The 22,651-nt window shown below is 47.7% G+C and overlaps 1 protein-coding gene across 1 annotated transcript; it reads right to left on the bottom strand.

Moving 5' to 3' along the window:
- Positions 1 to 2,087: 2,087 nt before the first annotated feature.
- On the bottom strand, positions 2,088 to 13,327 carry Lztfl1 (leucine zipper transcription factor like 1). Its single transcript, XM_048334562.1, has 10 exons — positions 13,135 to 13,327; positions 11,338 to 11,462; positions 10,237 to 10,431; positions 7,924 to 7,984; positions 6,383 to 6,454; positions 5,375 to 5,440; positions 5,212 to 5,289; positions 4,025 to 4,201; positions 3,410 to 3,513; positions 2,088 to 2,378 (listed from the first exon to the last, which is right to left on the bottom strand). Exons 1-10 carry the CDS (start codon positions 13,135 to 13,137, stop codon positions 2,360 to 2,362), a joined length of 900 nt encoding a protein of 299 aa, XP_048190519.1. The 5' UTR covers positions 13,138 to 13,327; the 3' UTR covers positions 2,088 to 2,359.
- Positions 13,328 to 22,651: the final 9,324 nt, after the last annotated feature.

Here is a 22,651-nt window from a genome sequence, read left to right as displayed (position 1 = left end):
TGGCTCAAGTGGCAGAGTGCTAGCCTTGAGCCGGAAGAAGCCAGGGACAGTGCTCAGGCCCTGAGTCCAAGCCCCAGGACTGGCCAAAAAAAAAAAAAAAAAAAAAAAAGAAGTAGAATACTGGCCTTTAGCAGAAAAGCTAAGGGACAGTGGCCAGGTCCTGAGTTCAAGCCCCAGTACTGGCACAAAACAAAAGAACCAAGTGCACTGTGCTAAGGGAGATGAATAAACCAAACAGCAAGTCATACGAGCGGCAGCAAAACCAGAAGTTAGGGTGTGCTCCCAGGCAGAAGCCGAAGCCTCCTATCCACGAACGCGTCTCTCATTCTGGAGTGGTCAAGTTTCAGGGATTCAGAAATACTTTTGATTTTATTACCCAACAGGTGGAACAGAATATACAGAGTGTTTCATCAAAGTTGCTAACGTAAAAAGCAAGTAGCAATTCTACCTCAGCACCCCGGTTTCTCCTCACACCCCCTAGACCCCTCCTGGCCAGGGGCTGAGGCAACAATGCAGGACACGCTACCCACATAGCTCGAGCCAGCTCTAAAGGACCCCAGCTGCCGAGTGATCTCATTATGTCGTCATTTGTTCTTTCAACGTGGTAATATCAAGTCTCTGAGAAAAACAATATATTCAAAACTAGTATTAAAAGTCTGACTACATAGCTGGGTGCTGGTGGCTCACTATAATCCTAGCCAATCAAGAGGCTGAGATCTGAGGATTGTGGTTCAAAGCCAGACAGGAAGAGTCTGCAACTTTCATCTCCAAGTCACCACCAAAGAGCTGGAAAAGGAGTTGTGGCCTATGTGGAGTGCCAGGCTTGAATGAAGAAGCTCAGGAAGAGCTCCCCACATTCAAGTTCCTGTACTGGTGTGCATGTGCGCACGCGCGCACGCATACACACACAAGCATGACTACACGTAATGAGGTATACATGCTAGGTCTAGTAACTCCTTTAACACAAGGTTTTCGTTGCAGAAGCAGAGTGGCTTTGGAAGTGGGACGGATGGCTGAAGGTTAGCATGTGGCAGTGCCTTCCTCCCGGGGCACTACTGCGGTGAGCAGAGATGGTGCCCACGTTCTAGTGGCTGATGCAAGACCACCTGGATATGTAAAACGTACAGAAACAGAACGAAAGCTTCTTGGTAATGCATTGCTGTAGATACACATGTGCACACTGGACTGGTGCCTGCCTTTAAGGTTTTCAAAAGTTTGTTTTGTTTGTTTGTTGCCAGTCCTGGGGCTTGAACTCAGGGCCTGAGCACTGTCCATGGCTTCTTTCTGCTCAAGGCTAGCACTCTTCCTCTTGAGCACAGCGCCACTTCCGGCTTTTTCTGTATAAGTGGTGCTGAGGAATTGAACCCAGGGCTTCATGGATGCGAAGCCACATTCCCAGCCCGTGTTTTTTTTTTTTTTTTGGCCAGTCCTGGGCCTTGGACTCAGGGCCTGAGCACTGTCCCTGGCTTCTTCCTGCTCAAGGCTAGCACTCTGCCACTTGAGCCACAGCACCGCTTCTGGCCGTTTTCTGTATATGTGGTGCTGGGGAATAGAACCTAGGGCCTCGTGTATCTGAGGCAGGCACTCTTGCCACTAGGCTATATCCCCAGCCCCCCGTGTTTTTTTTTTAAAGCATGCTTTCAAGGAATAGTCTGGAAACAAGTGAAAAGATTATTCTTAGTTGTTTTCTTAACTGTAGAGGTACAAGATGGATGTATGTCCCCCACCAGACTCAAGTGATGTCAGGCTGCCTAAAATGCCTGCACTGCCCCCGATAAAACACACTTGAGATAGACAGACCAAAGCCACACACTCACTGCTGCTAATCTGCCTTAGAATTAGCAGAAACACAAAACAAAAAAAACCCTTCCTATAATAGACAGTATTTGCGTTTTCCTAACATTCTTTGATGATCAAATAACAGTAAATGCATTTGGAATTTCATTTTTAAAAACAGAAATAAGGTTTATTTGTCATAGCTATCTTGAACAACTCATTTATTTTTACCTTCGGGGACTGCATGGCGAGAGGCATGCCAGCTTCTCTAATATGTAAATAAAAAAAAACACACACTCTTCATACGAATGCACAGGCTAAGACTCTCTTCACTGAGCAATTCTCTGCATTCTCGCGGAGACTCTGGAGCTCAGCAGAGAGCGCTTTGGATGCAATCAGCAAGAAAAGCCATTTACCCTTTCCCTCTTTCCAGTAAGAGAACTGAAAAATAAGAACTTTAGTTCTAAGTACTAAAAGCAAAGTTTAAATATTAGAAAAATAGGAGACTATATGACAAAACACGTGCCTGAGCAGAGGCGGCCTGCTGTGGCCGTGGTGGCAGGCTCTGGGTGCGCTCCGCGTGTCAGTCTTCACATTCGTATCTGCAATGTAAAGGAAGAGCACAGCCATGAGGGCTTGGACTCAGGGCCTGAGCACTGTCCCTGGCTTCTTCCCGCTCAAGGCTAGCACTCTGCCACTTGAGCCACAGCGCCACTTCTGGTCGTTTTCTATATATGTGGTGCTGAGGAATTGAACCCAGGGCTTCATGTATATGAGGCGAGCACTCTTGCCACTAGGCCGTATCCCCAGCCCCCCATGAGGGCTTTTTGTCATTGCTCTCCACGCAGCTGACTAAGCCAGCCCGCTGCAGGGGAGTGACTCAGCGCCACCCGCGCTCAGCTCTCTGCTGGGCATTTAGATCCATCCTCGCTCGGCTCCATATCCACAGCTGCGGCCACGCGAGGCAGGGCTCAGCCCCTCTGTGAGACCAGATCTGATACGGAGTTCTTTCTTTCTAGCCTGGTGCTAGGGCCTCGCGCCTGTCATCCTAGCAACTCAGGAGGCTGAGATCTGAGGACTGAGGTGTGATGCCAACCCAGGCAGGAAAGTCCACGAGACTCTTATCTCCAATGAATTAGCAAAAAAGACAGAAGTAGAGCTGTGGCTCAAGTGGCAGAGCACCAGCCTCGAGTGAAAAAGCTCGGAGACAGCCAAGTTCAAGGCCTCGTATTGGCATACATACAGGCAAACAACAACCACAAAAACCCCCAAAACGGATTCTTCCTCTGCAACTGTGATAAAGGGAAAAGGCTGGCTAAATTTCTTGCCAAACCACAAAGGTTTAGCTGACAAAGCTAACCCTGAGTGGCAGGTGACACCGGAGTGGGCGGACAGCATACAGGAGAAGGGCCTAGAGCTGCCCTGCCGGCTGGTGCTGCTGTGTCTTTCCCGCTTAGTGGCTCCACTGCAAGAGGCCCAGTGCAGCCAGCTGAGTGGCGAGCAGCGGCCTGGTGGGCAGGGGAGGCCAGGCTGAGACCCCTGGACTAGGGGAGGGAGCCACTGCCCAGGCCCGTGCTCTTCTGGACGCGCACAGGGCAGAGGCGCCGGGCAGGGGCAGCGGCTTCCTCCTTACTTTGCCAGTCGTTTCCTCAGGTCTTTGATCTGGTCGTTCTTCTTAGTGAGAATCTCTTTCATGTTTCGATAGGCTGCCGTTTGTTGGAATTTTTTCTCTAATTCCTACACAGGGAAAAAAAAATGCCAGCGATTACTAACAGTGAAGCAGAGAATGACAAATATGAGTTGTGGGGCTTGAACTCAGGGCCTGGGCGCTGTCTCCGAGCACTTTTTGCTCAAGGCTGGCGCTCTACCACTTGGAGCCACAGTGCCACTTCCGGTTTCCTGCTGGTCCATTGGAGATAAAGAGTCTCACGGACTTTCCTGCCAGGGCTGGCCTTGAACCAAGAGCCTCAGATCTCAGCCTCCTAAGTAGCTAGGATGACAGGCGTGAGCCACCAGCGCCCAGCGAAAACGCCTATTTTGCTCTAAATTTACTGATACTTTGCTTAATTTCTGATTTCCTTAGAAAACACACTTGTATAAAAATATTACCCAAATGTGTAAACATATTATTCCAAATGAGAAGCCAATAAAGTTGTAACACTTCCCCATATCAGCAAAATAACTCTAGTACACTGTATCCCAGACATGAGAGAGCGACATGAAACTCTACTGAGCCCCCAGGCCTCACCTTCTCCGCCATGCTCAGCTGCTCCTGGACCCGGAGCAGGTCGTGCTTGGCTGTGGCCAGGTTCTCCTCCAGGGACTTCTGGTTCTCTGTCTTGTCACTGAGGGTCTTCTGGAACTCACTCTTTAAAGCGGCCACTGTGTCTTCCAAGTCACTCAGGTCTTGGGACTTGGTGAAGTCCTATGAAAGAGAAATGCTGGATCATGACTTCATGTTGAGATCTTCAAGGGTGTTTTAGAAGGCTCCCCCCTACCCCGCTGGGGAGGAGGGAATGGTGGGGTGGGTGCCTGCAGCCTGGTTGGGCAGTGCCAGTCCCCTCTGGGTCAGCGGGAGGCCCAGGGGGTCCTGTCTCTCACAGAGCAGATCCTCAGCAGTCACTGACTTGCAAACATATGAAATGTGACTCATGCCTTCCAGCCTACCTGGAACGGAGCAGAGGTGTCAATATCTGTGTACCTGAGTGGGGATGGCAAAGAGGCTTCGTTTTGAAAAACTAAATTAAGAAATAAAAAATCTTGGGCTGGGAAGGTGGCTTAGTGGTAGAGTGCTCGCCTAGCGTGCATGAAGCTCTGGGTTTGATTCCTCAGTACACATAAACAGAAAAAGCTGGAAGTGGTGCTGTGGCTCAAGTGGTAGAGTGCTAGCCTTGAGTAAAAGAAGCTCAGGGACAGCGCCCAGGCCCTGAGTTCCAGCTCCAGGACTGGTTAAAAAAAATCTAGCTGGGTGCTGGTGGCTTATACCTGTAATCCTACCTTCTCTGGAGGCTGAGATCTTAGGACTGAGGTTCAAAGCCAGCCTGTGAGACTCTTACCTCCAATGAACCACCAGAAGTGGCGTTGTGGCTCAAAGTAGTAGAGTGCTAGCCTTGAGCAAATGAAGCTCAGACCCGGAGTTCAAGCCCCACAACAAACAAAAATACTTCTTTCAAATGGTATAGGTAGGAAAACCCCACAGACATTTCTATCAAAAATTCAGGAGGTTTAAGAAAACATCACCAGATGATAATGATGACTGATTCTTTGGGTCTTTTACAGAAATGAGAAGTGAGTGGCCTTTCCCTTTTCCTGGGTCAATGTGTTCACGCAGGGCAGGAAACAGGCACTGCTCCTGGGGTGGGAGGATGTGGTCAGAGGGGGAGCGGGTGGGACTTGTCCACTTGAAAATGTGAGGTAGCGAAACCTTCCGTTCACCTGCTTATTTCCTTGGTCAAGTTGTAAATCTCGAAGTGCCTTTTCTAGTTCTGACTTCTCTTCCAGTGCATTTGTAGCCTGTAACCAAGTTTAAAGAGAGCACACTTGGTACTTAATATTGAGGTACTCTTTCACTAATTCTGTAAAAGGGATTCTTGGTTACCTGTATTTCAACAGTTTTCAGCCTTGCTTTCAATCTCTCATTCTCTTCCTGAAGTCTCCAAATTTCCTTTGTGAGGATATTCAAGTTTCATTATTATAATCCAAAGTACAGCAATTGAAATTATTTTACTTCAGAATTTAATTAAAATCACAACAAATGCTCAAAAACCAAAACAAAACAAAAAAACCCACATGCCCTGGTTAGTGGCAATCTCTCAACCCACCAGCCTCAACACCTGTGAGTCAGCTTTGTTCTGAGACTTCAAACTCGTTTTCCCTGAAACTCACCGTCCCTCCTTCAGCCCTTTGTTCAGCCATTCCCTAGAGTCCCTGCCTTGCCATCCCTCAGCTTGCTGACCACTCACCCTGAAAACACCACACCCACAGCTCTGTGCTCAAGCCAGAAGGGTCCTGATGAGCCTCGTCTGTCTGTCCAGTCTTGTTTCTCCATGTACTTGAGCATGCATAGGGTCTGGTTAGTAGGGACTCTGACTACTATGTCCCTTGGCCTGACAGCCACCCCCCCCCTTCTTCTGACAGGGAAATGCCTTCACCCTACCCAAGCACCTGGAACTGGGACGGCACAGAATACAAGGCAATATTCTCTGACCTCAGCGTTTGGAACAGTAGCTGTATCTTGCCAGTGAAAACTACCAGATATTTTACCGTGAAAGACCAAGTGTTATCCCAGCAGGTATGATTCTTCATTTTATCTCTAAGCTGAATGCTAAGAATATATGAATCAGGAAAATTATTTATGTGGAATCTGATCATTTTTGTAAACTTAAAAAAAATCCTACATATTGGTATGGGTCACAAATTCAAATGCCTATCATTGTCCAGAAATCCCCTCTGTACTGTATCATGGCAAGATGAGCAGCACGATGCCCTCTTCTGGCCAGCTGAGCCCCCCATTCAAACTCCACTGTAGACTTACCTTCTCCCACCCATCTCCCCCCTAGGGCAGACGGAATCAGAGGCTCTCCCTGTCTCAAAATGATGATGTTACCTTGTTTAGGAGTTCTGTTGTTCCGCCTTCATTAATTGGAACGAGTTTTGGCTTTGTGATATCTATGATGGGCTGAAATGAAATAAAGAACTCAAGTTGTGGTCACCTGAGGAAAAGCAGGTGTAATCAGCACACATGTGCACTTTCTAAGCAGAAGAGGGCTACACAAACAAGCATGTCCACCAAAAAGCTAGGTTCCTGGCCCAGGGCTTCTGCTGTTTATTCTGAATATGACATGCACAGCCCTGGTACCCATGCACCCATAACTTTTAAATACCAATGTAAGGAGGAGGAGGGGGAGGGAAGAGAAGAGGAAAGAGAAGAAAGGGAGCTCAAAGTTGCAATACTGCTGAAGATTTATTTAGACTTATGCTACAGATGACACTAGCTTCATACCTATATTTGGACAGTTTTGTAGAATGTATTAAAAACAAGAATCCATGCTCTTTGACCCAGAATCTTTTCAGCCAGAAATATGCCCCAAAGGAATCAGCAGAAAGCATTTTTCCTTTCTTTTTGCCAGTCCTAGGGCTTGAACTCTGGGCCTCGGTGCTGTCCCTGAGCTTCTTTGAACCACAGCACCATTTCCAGCTTTTTTTTTGAGTAGTATACTGGAGATAAGAGGCCCACGGATGTTGCAGCCTGGGCTGGCTTTAAACCGCGGTCCTCAGATCTCAGCCTCCTGAGTGGCTAGGACTGCAGGTGAGCATTTCTGTGTCTGTGTGCGGGTTCAACTTAGCAGTGTGTAAGGTCTTGACAACAGAGATGGTATATAGTGCACCTATGAGATGGAAAGCTAAGTGGTTATCACACAAAAAGACAGTGTGAGAAAGACAAGTAACTACCACTACGACTTCCATGTGACCTCGGATAACCTTCTCAAGGTCACAAAGCTAGGGAACAACAGAGCTAAGATTTAAACTTGGGTCTGTCTCATTTCGAAGCCTGTGCCGTGCATCAGCTGAGTGAAGTTTGCTTGGCTGGGATTCAGAATGGACTGTAGGGAGGGAGAGAGGGAGAGAGAGAGAGGGAGAGGAAGAGGGGGAGAGAGAGAGAGAGAGAGAGAGAGAGAGAGAGAGAGAGAGAGAGAGTGAGAGTGTGTGTGTGTGTGTGAGAGAGAGAATGTGTGAGAGAGAAATAACAGACAAAAAAGCTTTTGGGGGGGAGGTGGGGGAAAAATGAGAGGGGAGGTAACAGGTTGAACAAGAAATGTACTCACTGCCTTACATATGAAACTTTAACCCTACTTCACTTTGACAGTAAAGGGACAAAAAAAAAAAACCAACTTTTTTTTTAGTGGTACTGGGGTTTGAACTCAGGACCTTAAACTTGCTAGGTAGGTGCTCTACCACTGGAGTCACAGCCCCAAATGTTTTTAACAGTTACTTCCAAACTTCTTTTGTCTGAAAAATTCCCACAGGCAATTTGTGAGTTCTACTCTCAACTTGAAAGTTCTCAGCTGCCTTCCAAATGTCTAAGGGCCTTGTGCATTCTAAATCCTGGCTATTAAGAGAGATGGGCTGAGGATGACCAGAAATTACCTTCTTATTTGAAGATGTAAATTCTGCTTTCTCAAATTCTGCAACTTGTTCTAACAATTCTCTTGAGGATAAAAGCAAATGAAAAATATTTACTTACAATATATTTGAGTGGAACAAAAGAATAATAAAAATCACTAGAACCAACCTATCATAGACTAAAGAGTGCAAATTACACCAAACTTTACAACATCGAAAGTAAATAACAGGGCCAAGCACCCATGGTTCATTCATGCCTGTAATCCTAACTACTCAGGAAGTTGTGATCTGAGGATAGCAGTTCGAAGCCAGCCTGGGCAGAAAAGTCTCCTCCTGAGATTCTTGTCTCCAATTAACCACTCAAAAACCAAAAGTGGTACTGTGGCTCAAGTGATAGAGCGCTAGCTTTGAGCACAAAGAGGCTCAGGGACAGTGCCCAGGCCTTGAGTTCAAGCCCCCCAGAAACAAGAACAATAACAACAAAGTAAAGAAGTAACAAATGGTTGAGAATCTAATAGACTCACTAGATGTGTATTCAAATTTGAATTGTCCTCAGCACTTTGTGTTGTGTTACTGGGGTTTGAACTCAGGGCCTCAGGCTTGCTTAAATAGGTCGTACACATAGTAGTATAAACCACTTGAGCCACTCTGCCAGCCCTTTTTTGCACTGGGTAGTTTTAAACTAGGCTCACCTTATGCCCAGGCCAGCCTAGACTGCCATCCATCTATTTATGCTTCCCTGTGCCACTGGTTTGACAGCCCAGCCACTAATCAACATGAAATTTCTCTCAGCCATTCATGATGGCTTTTTTTCCCCTCCCCAGATTGGCATCAAACCACAATCCCCCAGTCTCTGCCTCACAATTAGCTAGGATTACAGGCTTGAGCCACTGTGGCCCTGTTATACAGACTGCTAGAAACACAGTGTAATGTTAATACACATGAGTGAACTTTATATTTCTGAGATACTTGGAGCTACCACTATTTCATAATAAACACTGTTAGCGAACATTATACAACTTTTAATAAAGCACGCTCAGAAAATGAATTTGTCTACAACATATATCCTGAAAATAGCATCGCGTTGTCCTAGGAAAGGCAGATGGTTTTCAAAGATGAAGCTGACAAATGACTCTTCTAAGGGGCTTAAAAACCCAGGTCTCCAAGTCTTCTTCTCCTAGTCACCTCGCAGTTGCCTGAGTTCAGTGCTTTCCCTTCCCCGTCCTTAGCACTGTTCAGCACTCCATGTGAGCCAGCGTGAAGTGACTCTGCTGGGGCACATGTGACAGAGCTGGGGGACCACCCTTCTCCATTTCTGGAGGGTTGGTCTTCACTGGGGCTTGAACTCAGGGACTGAGTGCTGTCCTTTAGCTTTTATCTCAAGGCTGGCATTCCACCACTAAAGCAACAGCTCCACTTCTGGCTTTTTGCTGGCTAATTAGAGATAAAGAATCTCTTGGACTTTTCTAACCTAGTCCGGCTTTGAACCATGATCCTTAGATCTCAGCCTGCTGAGTGGCCAGGATTGCGGGCATGGGCCACAGGCTCATAGCCTGGCTGACAGGCTTTTTCTTACAGGCAGTTCCAACGTTGCTCTTTTTAAAAATTCAATGAGCTCTCCAATATTGTTAGACTCATAAACTTTTCATAGTTTGTATTTTAAACATAAAACATATGGTTTTAAAATTCAGTTACCAAATGCTATGTGTCTGAACTGATGGTAATTATATTTGAATTAATTTTTCACCTGTTACATATTACATACTCTATCTCTTAGCCAATTATAAAGACTGACTATAATACTGTCCAAGGTAACAAGAGCTGCTGTAAGGAATTCATGGTGCTTGAATGCAAGTTCGCATGTTGTTCAAAGGTATGTTGTATGCATTCAAGTATGTTGAAACTGGTTGCCAGTAGCTCATCCTAACTACTTAGAAGGGTGAGACTTGAGGACCTCAGCTTGAAGCCAGACCAGGTAGGAAAGTCCATGAGATGCTTATTTCCAAATAACTAGCAAAAAAAACAAAAAGAGAGCCAGAAGTAAAGTTGTGGCTCGAGTGGCAGAGCACCAGCTTTGGGTGAAAAAGCTAAATGTGCAAAAAGCTAAGAGATGGAATCCAGGCCCTGAAGTCCAGCCCAGTACCAACACACACACACACACACACACACACACACACACACGCCTAAGGGACCTCTCAGTGATGGAGTCCCCTGGGATATCCTACCCAACGTTTCTCTCCCCAGTACTCCAAGAAGAAAAGCGGCAATGTCATGCACTAGCTTTTAAGATTATGACTGGGCCTTTGCTGTCTCCACTGCGGGTACAAATCCTCTTACCTGTTTTCTAGCTCAGAGATGTCTGTCTGTAGCTTTAGGTACCACTTCTCAGCCTGTGCAAACAGCTGCCGCAGAAGCAGCACGTTGGTGTAAGCGGTGTTGATGAGCTCGGACTCCACCTCACTGTGGACCACAGTCTGCAGCCCATCCAGGACTTCCAAGACTTCGTCCACGGTGAAGGTCTCCTCCACCAGCCTGAGAGAAACACGTGGGCTCCCAACTTGTTCGGACACAAGAAAAGCAACTTAGCAAATCCCAACCCACATTCCTGAGCTCTACAAAATGAAAGGATTACAGGCAAAAAGCTCCCGAGAACTGTCTTCTTTGTCAATAAAGCAGATGGGAAAGACATTAAGGTCGATTTTCATATTCATTAAAGGGACTGACTGAATTGTGGCACATTCTCCAAACACTCTCCTATATTGTAAAAATTTTAACTTTCACCTATTCTTTACAATTTTCAGCAAGAATTTTTTACTTGACTCTCGTTTGTCCTTTTGCATTTAATAACTTTTAAGTTGCCACGTTTCATCTTTTTCTTCTTTTATTTCTGTGGCATTTTACTAGTTGTCTGAATGAGGCACATGTTGGTAAACACCTTTGAGAGATAAATGGTAACAGTGACTAAATACTTAGTGTTCTTGAGAGTCAAAGGAAAAAAAATTAAAACACCCCTCTGACTGCCAACATCAACAATAGCATTGTAAACTCTCTTAGCTGGGCATGATGGCTCATGCCTCTAATCCCAGTCCTCAATTCTCATGGTAATCTTAGAAATGGGTTGTCACAACTTCTGCCCCAGCATCTCCACACTGGCCACCAGAGAGGACCCACATTCTTATTTGGTTTCCTTAAGAGTTCCCTGAAACCTGGGAGCCCATGGCTTATTCCTGTAACCCTCGCTTCTCAGCGAGGATCATGGTTTGAAACCAGCCAGGGAAGGAGAGTTCATAGACCCCTCTCTCCAATAAATTACTAAGAAGCCAGAAATGGAGCTGTCTCAAGTGGTAGAGTGCAAGCGTTGAGCAAAAGAAGCTTAAGGAAAGTGCCTAGGCCCTGCGTTCAAGCGCCAAGACCAGCAATAAATAAATTCCCTGATACCTGCTCTCCTTGAGGTCTTGGAAGCAGGAATCTACAGTTTTGAGTCTCAAGCCTCTCTTTGAACGAGCAAATCGCATATAATTAATAACTTCATTTTGATGGTGCTCATTTAGGCCCAACTCTGCCTGAAAAAAAGAAACTTCGTTAGTCATGAGAAACTGACAAACTAACAAAAATATACAGAAGGGCCAAGAGCCAGTGGCTCATGTCTGTAATCATAGCTACCCAGGACAGGAGGCTGAGATCTGAGGTTCCCAGTTTGAATCCAGCCTGGGCAGGGATGTCTGTAATAACTCATCTCACAGCAAGCACATCAAAAGCCAGAAATACTCTGCAGATGTCAATTAAGCCTGTTTGGGTTATGGTGTCACTTAATTCAAAGGCTTTTTGCTGATCTTTTGTTTGGTTGACCTGTCCTTTGGTGAGAGTTTATTTATTTTAGGTGCTGGGAAGCAAACCTATGATCTTGCTCATGCAAAGCTGAATCACTAAGCTTGAAATCTCAGCCTAATGGTCTTTTTTTTTTTTTTTTAATAGGTTGAAAGAAATGCCATAAATGCAGGAGCTTGAGTTGTGTAAGATGAAGAGATTACATATTGAAAAGGTAGATTCTTTAACTTTATAAAGTTGGAATTCTCCTTTCTAAGCTCCTTGAACTCTTGGCTTTAAAAAGAAAAATTAAATTGCTACTACAGAGTGCCTGCCAGTGGCTCACGCCTGTCATCCTAGCTACTCAGCAGGCTAAGATCTGAGGATGGCGCTTCAAAGCCAGCCGGGACGGGAAAGTACCTGAGACTCTTATCTCCAGTGAACCACCAGAAAACCAGAAGTGGCGCTCGCGCAGCTCCAGTGGTAGAGCGCTGGCCTTGAGCTGAAGAGCTCAGGGACAGTGCCCAGACCCAGAGTTCAAGCCCCACGACCGACCCGGCCCCCCCACCCCCCACCCAAAAAAAGGTGATCTATAGAGGGGTTACAGTTCCATAAGTCAGGTAATGAGCAAATTTCTTTTTTGGACAAAGTCACCGCTTCCTTAGTTCCCCCCCCCCCATTTCCCCCCCCCAAGTCCCCCCCCACAAGTTATATAGTGTTTTCAGCATAGTGTATAATGCATACCACTTCTGCATTTGTTCACGGGCTTGTTTGTTTTTGTGCCAGTCCCGGGGCTTGAACTCAGGGCCTGAGCACTTTCCTCCCTAAGCTTTATTTTTGCTCAGGCCTAGCACTCTACCAACTTTGAACCCTAACTTTCCGGCTCTGGGGTGGTTAACTGGGAGATGAGGGGGTCTGGTGGACTTCTCTGACGAGGCTGGCTTGGAACTGGAATTCTCGCATCTCGGCCTCCGGAGTTAAAGCAAGCTAGGGGCATCAAACTCAAAATGGGTCGGGGGGAAAGAGGGCAAAGGGTTGCAGGGCCGGGGTGGGGTGGGGGTGGGGTGGGGTGGTGCGCATGCGCGAGCGTCCCGCCGAGCCCCCCCCCCCCCCCCCGGGGGCCGCCGCCTCCACACTCGCCACCTGTGAAGAGGTGGAGGCCGGAGCCGCGCACGCGCCAACGGCGTCCACCTGCGAGGCCGGCTCCTCCTAGACCCGCCATTTGCCTACAGGCACGGCGGGAGAGAGAGAGGGTCGTCAGCCAGGACGGCTCCTCCCGGGGGTTCGGGCTGCCCGGCGCAGCGTCCCTTCCTCCGAGAGGCCTTCAAAAGGCGCGGACTCTTGGGTGATGGACCCCGCCATCGCCAACCACCGGCTCTTCGGGGGCCTGGGCGCCACGGCGCCGACGGGCCTGCCGGCCGTACTCACCATGGCAGCGGCGAGGAGTCCGGAGCCGAACCCGGACCCGAACCCGAACCCGAGCGCAGCGAGCGCGACCAGGTTAGTAGTCTGCCTGCCGTTTTACGTTCTTAAACCCCAAGGCGGTCGGGGACCGAAAAGGGGAGTCGGGAAAGGAGGTTGTTTAGAAGCCTGCGGTTGCTAATGGGAACGGAGGCCCGAGGACCCGCCTCCCCCCCGCCGGCGCGGTTTTACGGACTCTCATTGGTCCGTGAGGATCACGCGGCCCGGAAGTGTCTGGTCACGGGAGCCCGTTCCCGCGTGCCCATTGGCTGGCGTTCTCCCGGAAGTCCCACCTTTCCGTGCCACGTGGACCGTGAGCTCGGACCGCCGTTGCCCGTGGTAACGGCGGGAATGGGCGGTGGCGCACGAGTTCCCCGGTGCGCGCGCGCGCGCCGGGATGGCGCCGTCTCTCTCCCCGTGCTGCTTTTTACCGAAGCCTCGGCGCCTTGTGGCGCTCGCTTTGCGGTCGCTGAGTACGAATTTCAGGCCGTCGTTGTTTTGAAGGTGTCGTGCCGATGGCTCATCACGTCTGTGGTTCGTGTTGTTGCTGTTAACTGAACTCAGGTGGCCGTTCCCCGAGTCGGGCCGTGAGCCCCGTGCATCTTGGTGAAGCTCACCCAGCCCTTGAGTGTGGGTTTCGGACTCGGAACGGCCTCGAGGCTCACCAGGCGGAGGCCCGCACACCTTCCTTTTTTCCCAGTGTTTCTACCCGGCCGACCAGCCAACATTCCAGCCTCCAGGTAGCTTGGGACAACCCTTGTCTCCGTCCCCCCCTCCACCCATTCTCTCAAGATGCCGGCAGAAGAAGTCTCCAATTTAGCACCGCAAGAGTAGTGAATTAAAAAAATAAATAAATCTACAATCACCAGAAATGCTTATTTGACCAATAACTTCCCCCAGCCTCTCCCTCTGCCCCCCCCCCAGCCCCTCCTCTGGATTTCCGATTCATGAAGCTTAACTGGAATACTTAGAATGTCCAAATGGTACATGCCCCCCCCCCCCCCCCCCAGGAATCATCAGAGCCCCTGTGTTAAGACACGGGGGTCCTAGAAAAGTTGTTGTAGGAAGAGATTATTCCACTGACGGGGAGACTCCCCACATTTGAGGGAGTGTAGACCATCGAGGGGGCCCAGTCAGCAGGAGGTGATTAGTTAGCTAGCAGGTGAGCCCAGTTCATTAGGCTGATGCGGAGAGTCTGAGAGATTTAAAAGGAGAGGACATTCGGCATTAGCTAGCTGTTATTTAAATTTTTTTTTATTGTTATCTAGGTGATGTACAAAGGGGTTGCCATTTTTTTTTTTTTTTTTTTTTTTGGCCAGTCCTGGGGCTTGGACTCAGGGCCTGAGCACTGTCCCTGGCTTCTTTTTTGCTCAAGGCTAGCACTCTGCCACTTGAGCCACAGCGCCACTTCTGGCCATTTTCTGTATATATGGTGCTGGGGAATTGAACCCAGGGCCTCATGAATACGAGGCAGGCACTCTAGCCACTAGGCCATATCCCCAGCCCAAGGGGTTGCCATTTTATAAGTCAGGTAATGGGTACATTTATCTTTGGACAGTGTCACCAATTCCTTCATGCTCTCCCAGGTTTTCCCTTGCATCCCTTCCCGGTAAATATTATTTTAAATGTTCACAGGTACTGAGGCATTGCATGTCTCTGGGTTCCTTCTTTGCGAGTATCCTCCTTTAAATTTTTATTATTATTATTATTTTTTGTTTGTTTTTTTTTGGCCAGTCCTGGAGTTTGAACTCAGGGCCTGGGCCTGTCTTTGAGTTTCTTTCTTTTTTCTTTTCTTTTCTTTTTTTATTTTTTGCTAGGCCTGGTGCTTGGACTCAGGGCCTGAGCACTGTCCCTGGCTTCTTTTTGCTAAAGGCTAGCACTCTGCCACTTGAGCCACAGCGCCACTTCTAGCTTTTTCTATATATGCGGTGCTGAGGAATTGAACCCAGGGCTTCATGTATGGAAGGCAAGCACTCTACCACTAGGCCATAGCCCCAGCCTGCTTTTGAGTTTTTTTTGCTCAAGGCTAGCACTCTACCACTTGAGCCATAGCACCACTTCCAGCCTTTTCTGTTTATGTATTACTGAGGAATCAAACCCAGGGCTTCATGCATGCTAAGCAAGCACTTTACCACTGAGCCACATTCCCAGCCCTAGTGTCTCTGTCTCTCTGTCTCTCTCTCTCTCTTTTGTCAGTCTTGGGACTTGAACTCAAGGCTGGAGCACTGTCCATGCTCAAGAGGAATTGCAGGCAGCTGGTTCTACCTGCTCATGGGTGGAGGGAGAGACCTTCAAGTCCCGGTCGCTAAGTGAGGGTCTCTGAAGCTTGGATCTGTGTGATAGAGCCAATTCAAAATGCAAAAGTGGCCCGTAGGAACTAGCCTCATACAGCGCGTGCAAAACCAAATTCTCGTTTCAAGAATTTTGTTTCTGTTCTCCTTTCTTGCCAGGCATTTTATTCTCAATGGCAGTAAATTATACAGAAATCTTTCTCGTTAGTTATTCAGTTCATTTCAAAGTAAACTGGAAACTCTTGTTGTTAGAACAAAGTGATAGATGGAGCCTGGTTCTGCCCAACTTGACCTTTGGCCAGACTTTCTGTCTTTGGTCTCCCAGGTGGCATCTGGGCAGGATCTCAGCAGGATCCTTAAGGATAGGGCCTCTTGTTCTCTCCCAACCCCCGCAGTGCTCTCTCAAAGCTTAGTTAAAATATCCACTTCAACACATTTCTGTTCAGTGAGTTTGTTGAACTTAAATTTTTTTTTTGTCAGTCCCTGGGCTTGAACTCAAGGCCTGAGCACTGTCCCTGAGCTTCTTTTGCTCAAGGCCAGCACTCTGCCACTTGAGCCACAGCGTCACTTCCAGCCTTTTCTGTGTATGTGGTGCTGAGGAATCGAACCCAGGGCTTCACGCGTGTTAGGCAAGCACTGTACCACCAAGCCACATTCCCAGCCCAGTTTGTTGAGCTTAAAAACAGTGGTTATCCCCACATCATTTATGATCTTAAATAGAAGCATTCTATCCCAGGTGTTAAATCGTCACGCTATCTGATTCTTCCCACAATCTTTGTGTTCACATACCAAGATACTAACTTTACTAGGCGTTGTGGATGCAAGATAGAGGAGGAATTTTGTGCTGGGGGTGTAGCTCAGAGATAGAGGGCTTGCCTCACATTCCGGAAACAGGCTGTGGTTTTGATTCCCAGCCTAACAAGATGATGATGGTGATGACAATGATGATAACGAAAGAAAAAAATGTGGCTCATACTTGTACTTATAACTCAGGAGGCTGAGGGCTGGGATGTAGCTCAGTGGCAAAGCGCTTGCCTAGCAAGTGCAACGTCCTGGGTTCGATCCCCAGTACCAAAAAAGAAAACACACACAAAAAATACAGTTAAAAAAAAATAACTCAGGAGGCTGAGACCCTGAGGATCACAATTCAAAGCCAGTCTGCACAGACAAATCTGGGATACTCTTACCTCCGATGAACCAGCAGAAAGCCAGAAGCAGAGCTGTGGCTCGAGTGGCAGAGCAGCACTGGCCTTGAGCAAAAAAGCTTAGGGACAGGGCCCAGGCCCTGAGTTCAAGTCCCAGTACGGGTGCGTGAGTGTGTGTGTGCACATGTACGTGCTCACACACACACACACGCACAGTCCCCCACACAAGGAACTTCACAGAAGCTTTTATGACCTCTTAAAGATTTGCTGAGCAAACGAAGTGTATTTTCCCACAAACAACCACCTCCTGTGAATGCCTCTTAGTTTATTAATACTGGGGAGGGGGGTTATGAATGTATAATGCCAAGTTTCATTTGTGAAGATGTTTGTGGCTTGGGGATTTTTTTTTTTTTTTTGTAAAACTGCATCAGCTAGTTCTCTTAGAGTTCCATTTTCACCTTCTCTGTACCAGGGAGATAAGAAGATCTCTGTTTGCCAATCTACCCAGCAGAGCTAGATGTTGTTATACAAGCTGTCCAAATAGCGTCTGCAAATCAGGAACGTGTCTTTCAGTCTGGAAGTGATGAAGTTGGCTCAGGAAAGGGCTGAATTGGTACTTCAGGTTGTTTACTAGCTTGGGTTGCTCACCAAAGCAAACAGTTCGAGCTGTGAGAATGAGCAGTTCACCCTACTTCAACAAGAGCTTTGTAGACTCATGCCTTTTTAAAGTTAAACGTGTGACATGATTTAAAAAAAAAAGTGACAAGTGTTTTAGAGTCGTGTGTCGTGTGCATGCTGATAAATTTGGAGAGAATTGAAGGAAGGTACTCAGACCATTTTTTACTTTTATGTTGAACTATAGTTCAACAATAACAATCTTGGCTACTTCCTCAAATTGTAACTACACAGCTGGGAAGTTAGGTCTCTAATAGAATTACATGCAAGAGGCCATACGCAAAAGCTGGTGCTTCCAATATAATTCCCCACAGTGGTTTTCCTGTCACCATAGCATACCTGCTGCCAGCCCACTGGGCCTGGGCACTGTCCCTGAGCTCTTCAGCTCAAGGCTAGCACCCTACCAACCTGAGCCTCAGTGCCACTTCCGGACTTTCCAGCCCGGGCTGGCTTTGAACCTCATCCTCAGATCTCAGTCTTCTGAGTAGTTGGGAGGTGTGAGCCACTGACACTGAGTCAGTCTCTCTCTGTCTCTCTCTGTGTCTCTCTCTCTCTCTCTCTCTCTTTCTCTCTTTCTCTCTCTTTTGCCAATCCTGGGACTTGAACTCAGAACCTGGGTACTGCTCCTGGTTTCTTTTTTACTCAAGGTTAGCACTCTACCACTTGAACCAGAGAGCCGCTTCCAGCTTTTTTCTGTGTATGTGGTACTGAGGAATGGAACCCAGGGCCTCACGCATGCTAGGCAAGCACTCTACCACTAGGCCACTTTCCCAGCCTTTTGTCTTTGTTTCCTAAAAACTGTTATTTTAAAGGCCAATGTACAGCGGGGCTACAGTTACGTAAGTCAGATAAAGAGTACCTAAGAATATCCTCCTCTGGTCTCAATCTGCGTGAAGGCCTAGAGACCCGTGTCATTGATCATTTCCCAGTGTATTTGTTTTCCTTTTGTCGTCCAGTGTGTTGTTGTTTTTTGTTTTTTAAGCTAGGATCTTTGCTTGTTATCCACTTACAAAGGCTAGCTTTTTTTTTTTTTTTGGCCAGTCCTGGGCCTTGGACTCAGGGCCTGAGCACTGTCCCTGGCTTCTTCCCGCTCAAGGCTAGCACTCTGCCACTTGAGCCACAGCGCCGCTTCTGGCCGTTTTCTGTATATGTGGTGCTGGGGAATCGAACCTAGGGCCTCGTGTATCCGAGGCAGGCACTCTTGCCACTAGGCTATATCTCCAGCCCCCAAAGGCTAGCTTTTATAAAGTTCCATGGATAGTCCACTGAAGGGCCGAGACACGCCCGGGAACATGGCAATCGCTGGCCAGAGAGGGTCCCTAGACCTGCGTGATGGGCGGACATGCGTCTACCCCACACCTCCCAGCCGCACAGCCAGGGGTGGGGCGGGGTGGGGGAGGGGGGCAGGAAGGCAGCTGCTCCCGGAGCATTCCACCCTGCTAGGCATTCTCCTTCACTCTGAGTTCCAAATCCCTTGATGCACAGTGGATCATTTCAGTGTCCCACAACTGCCCGGCAGAAATGATCGCTAATTTCCTCTCCTCCTCCCTCTGTGTCGGTGGAGTCTGCATTGGACGACTAGATGTCCTGAAATCCCGAGCTTGGTCCTTGAACACTACACACACGCACGCACGCACGCGCTAGGGGCTGTGCTTCCTTTGCAGTCACTAACCCCTGAGCTAAGTTCCTCTCAGCCATGGGAAGGGAGGCTCATGTTTCCTCCCTTGAGTTGTCTCTTCCTTATTCTCTAACATCCCACATGGTCACCTCGGTCTTGTCCCCTGACCTCAGAGGACCTGGCTCCATCCTGGTGGACGATCCTAATAATCCTTTGTCATGGTTTTATCTGCTCTTCTCCAGTAACTTTTCGCTCCAGGACTCTCTCCCTGCATCCCTAATATTAACCCTACCATAGCCAGGAGCTGCTCCCCTGGCATTGCCAGAGTCGTGGACTCACAAATGGTTGCCTTCAGTTTCCCTTAACTCGCCCCCTTAAGCCTTGCCTCTGACTGGATTGTGGTTTAGCTGCTAACCGCCCCCCCGCCCCGCCGCCCCCCGGGCTTTCTGGTTTCTTCTGGCCCCTCAGCCTTTCCCTTGGTCTCCTGTCAGGATCTTCATACCATCATCCAAGCACTGGAAGTTTCTGTGTCTTCCCAGATTCCCCTGTCACAATGTCCGCTGAGTTGTTTGTAACCATAACTAAATTCTCCCAAACTGGAAAAGTCACTGGACTGGATTGGCTTCAGGGAATCTTCTTGATTGTTTTGTAATGTCTTCTGGGCTTTAGAGCTAAGCAGCTATAAAGTCCTGTTCCCTTTCACCCAAGTGACATCTCTCCAAGTTTCCTACTCTTACCTCTCATTTCCTCTTTTTTCATCCAAAACTACTTCCCGGCTACTTTACTTTTTTCTTTCTTGTGCTGGTACTAGGGCTTGAACTTATCCTGTCACTTTTTTTTCTTCCCCTCAAAGGTGGTGCTCTACCTCCGAAGCTCCCCCTTTGCTTGTAGCTTTTTGCTGGTTAATTGGAGATGAGACAGATTTGTCTGTCTGGGGCTGGCTGCAAACTGTGATCCTCAGATCTTAGTCTCCCGAGTAGCTAGGATTTACAGGTGTGAGCCAGCTGTGTCCGACTTCCTACTACTTTTCTAGAAGGATTAACTCTCTTGTTTCCTTGAACATACTCTTTTATAAACGAGGTGTTTCAAGATATTAACGCCGAGTACTGGCTAGAACACAGGGAAAATAACTTAAAAATAACTGTGGTAGGAGGAGGAGCTATAGTCTTTCTTTTGGGGCAATCTGGAACTTGCTGTCAAAACTGAAAATGCACACACCCTTTGACCCATCATTTGCCTGCACTTCTAAGAATTTAAGAAAAACAAGGGTGCAAAGATGGGTGTGCAGATGTTTGCTGCCGACTCCTTGATGTGGTCAACGTAAATGGCCCTCTCACAGAGAACATAAATTCTGGTGTGATTCTCTGCTGCTGCCCAAGAGAATGAGGAAGGACTCCCATGCACCTGCCTTTAAATACATCCATAAATAAACAGCAAAGTGAAAAAAGAGAACAGTAGTCAAGAAAAGATCCCATTTTTATAGATCCCATTTATATATATATATATATATATATATATATATATATATGGACAAATTCCGAGAGTTGTAGAGCCCATTAAAGTACGTGAAGAGGTAATAGGGTAGTAATTGATGTCTATCAATTTATTTCATAGCTATGACACTTCTAATTTAATAACAGAAAGAGAAAGAGTGAAACTATTGCAATACATTCTTGATTCTATCTGCCATTGTTTTCTGGGATCGTTGCAGTCAAGGTTGCCTCTTCCTAAGACCCAGGACTCTTCTCTTCTTTCTCCCCTCTCTCTTTCCCCTGTCTCTCCTCTCTCCCAAGCTCTCCCCCCCATCGTTCTCCCTTCTCCATCTCTCCTCTCTCCCCCTCCCCTTCTCTCTTCTTTTTTCTCTCTCCTCCCTTTCCCTCTTCCTCTCTCTCTCCTCTCTTCTCTCACTGTCTCCTCTCCTTCTCTCCCTCCTCTCTCTCTCTTTCCTCTCTCTCTCCTCTTTCTTCAGTATTGAGGCTTGATCTCAGGGTCTGACACGCTCCCGTAGCTTTTTTTCTCTCACTCGAGACTGGCATGGTACCACTTGAACCATACCTCCACTTCATGTTTTTGCTGCGTTAATTGGAGATAAGAGTCCCTCAGACCTTCCTGCCCCAGCTGGCTTTGAATTTTGATCCTCAGATCTCACCCTCTCGAGAAGCTCGTTTGTAATTGTGAGCCAGCAGCTCCTGGTATAGAAATTTTTTTTTTTTTTAACCTTCGTATCATCTCTGTTCTGGAGAAGCGCTAGATGGAGCAGACAGTGGGGCTTTAATTCACTGTTCCCTAACCTCCTTCCTGACCTGCATGTGAACAGGAAGAAACCGTCGACATTGCTTTGTCAGATTTGAATTACGTTAATCCCATTCAGACTCATGGCAGAATTGAACAGAAACATCCATTTCCCCCCAAGGAACATGAAGATAACATTATGCAGGAATATTATGAGCAGACTCCCCCCCCTTTTTTTTTTTTGGCTATACCGTGGGACTTTGGGGGGGGGAGAGGTACATACAAATCTTCACGTGGCTTACTTTGAGAATAGTGATTATCGACCATGGTTGTTTATTCGTGCTTTCCCCAGATACAGAGGGTAAAATTACCAGTGGTGTGGTACATATCACAGCACTGCATGGAGAATCCAGGCTGTCCTTTGATCCTCTAGACTGCCCACGAACCTCCTTCTCTTCTTGTCCTGCTAGTTCTTAGGAAGAGTTTTTGCCCAAGGTGAGCTGCCGTCGCGTTCTCTTTATCCATCTCTCCCTCTCTCTCCTAGATCCAACTCCATCAATTATCCTTTAAGTTACTCATTCTCACACACAGCCCTCATGTCCTGTCTCAGTGCCAGAACTGGAATCTGTCTTTACAGTAAACAGCCACATTTGCCTTGGCGCCAGTGCTTCACGTCTCTAATCCTAGCGACTCGGGAGGCTGAGATCTGACGATTGTGGCTCGAAGGCAGCCCGGGCAGAAAAGACCATGAGGCTCTGATCTCCAGTGAGCCGACAGAACGCTGCAAGTGGAGGCAGGGCTCAAGTGGTTGTTGACTTGAATCTTGAGGTTGCCCGTGTTTTCGTGTTTACTACAGAAATCGGTGATTGTTGACTCACGGTGGTAAATTGTGGTTTTCTGAGGAGGCTGGTGTAGTTCCCCCTTCTTGTGACCCGTCCACTAACCGACTTCTCTGGCCTTCAAGTTCTTTAAGAAGGAGGGATAAGCTGGGCATCAGAGGCTCAGGCCGGTCACCGCCGCTCAGGAGGCTGAGATCTGAGGATCACGGTGTAAAGCCAGCTCGGAGCGGAAAAGTTTGTGAGCCACAGCTCCACTCCTGGCTTTTATTTTTTTTTTGGTAACTAATCGGTGGTGAAAGTCTCAACAGACTTTCCTGCCCCGGCTGGCTTTGAACCCTGATCCTCCGATCTCAGTCTTCTGAGCAGCTAGGATGACAGGTGTGAGCCACAGGGCCCCAGCCTGCTCGGAGATGAATTTTTTTTTGGGGGGTGGTTTAGATGGAAGATGGGGGGATGTTTCCATTTAGTATAGGTACTGATGCCCTGGCCTTGTTAGGAAGGTGCGAGGGGCAGGGGCCAAGGCAGCTTCCAGGAAACCAGGCAGGGCCTGGGAAGCGGTTCCGAGCCCGGCCAACAAATATCTGTACAGACTACTTGTGGCTACTACAGTTATTTCGAAAGAATGCAAAGAAGCAGAATGAAAAAGGAAAAAACCCACCAGAGATCTGCACTTCAGAGGGCAAA

Source organism: Perognathus longimembris, chromosome 26 (genome assembly GCF_023159225.1).
Source record: "Perognathus longimembris pacificus isolate PPM17 chromosome 26, ASM2315922v1, whole genome shotgun sequence".
Classification (NCBI taxonomy): Eukaryota; Metazoa; Chordata; class Mammalia; order Rodentia; family Heteromyidae; genus Perognathus; species Perognathus longimembris.
Note: the sequence above shows the minus strand (reverse complement) of the source record. Positions and strands in the feature narration are given on the sequence as shown.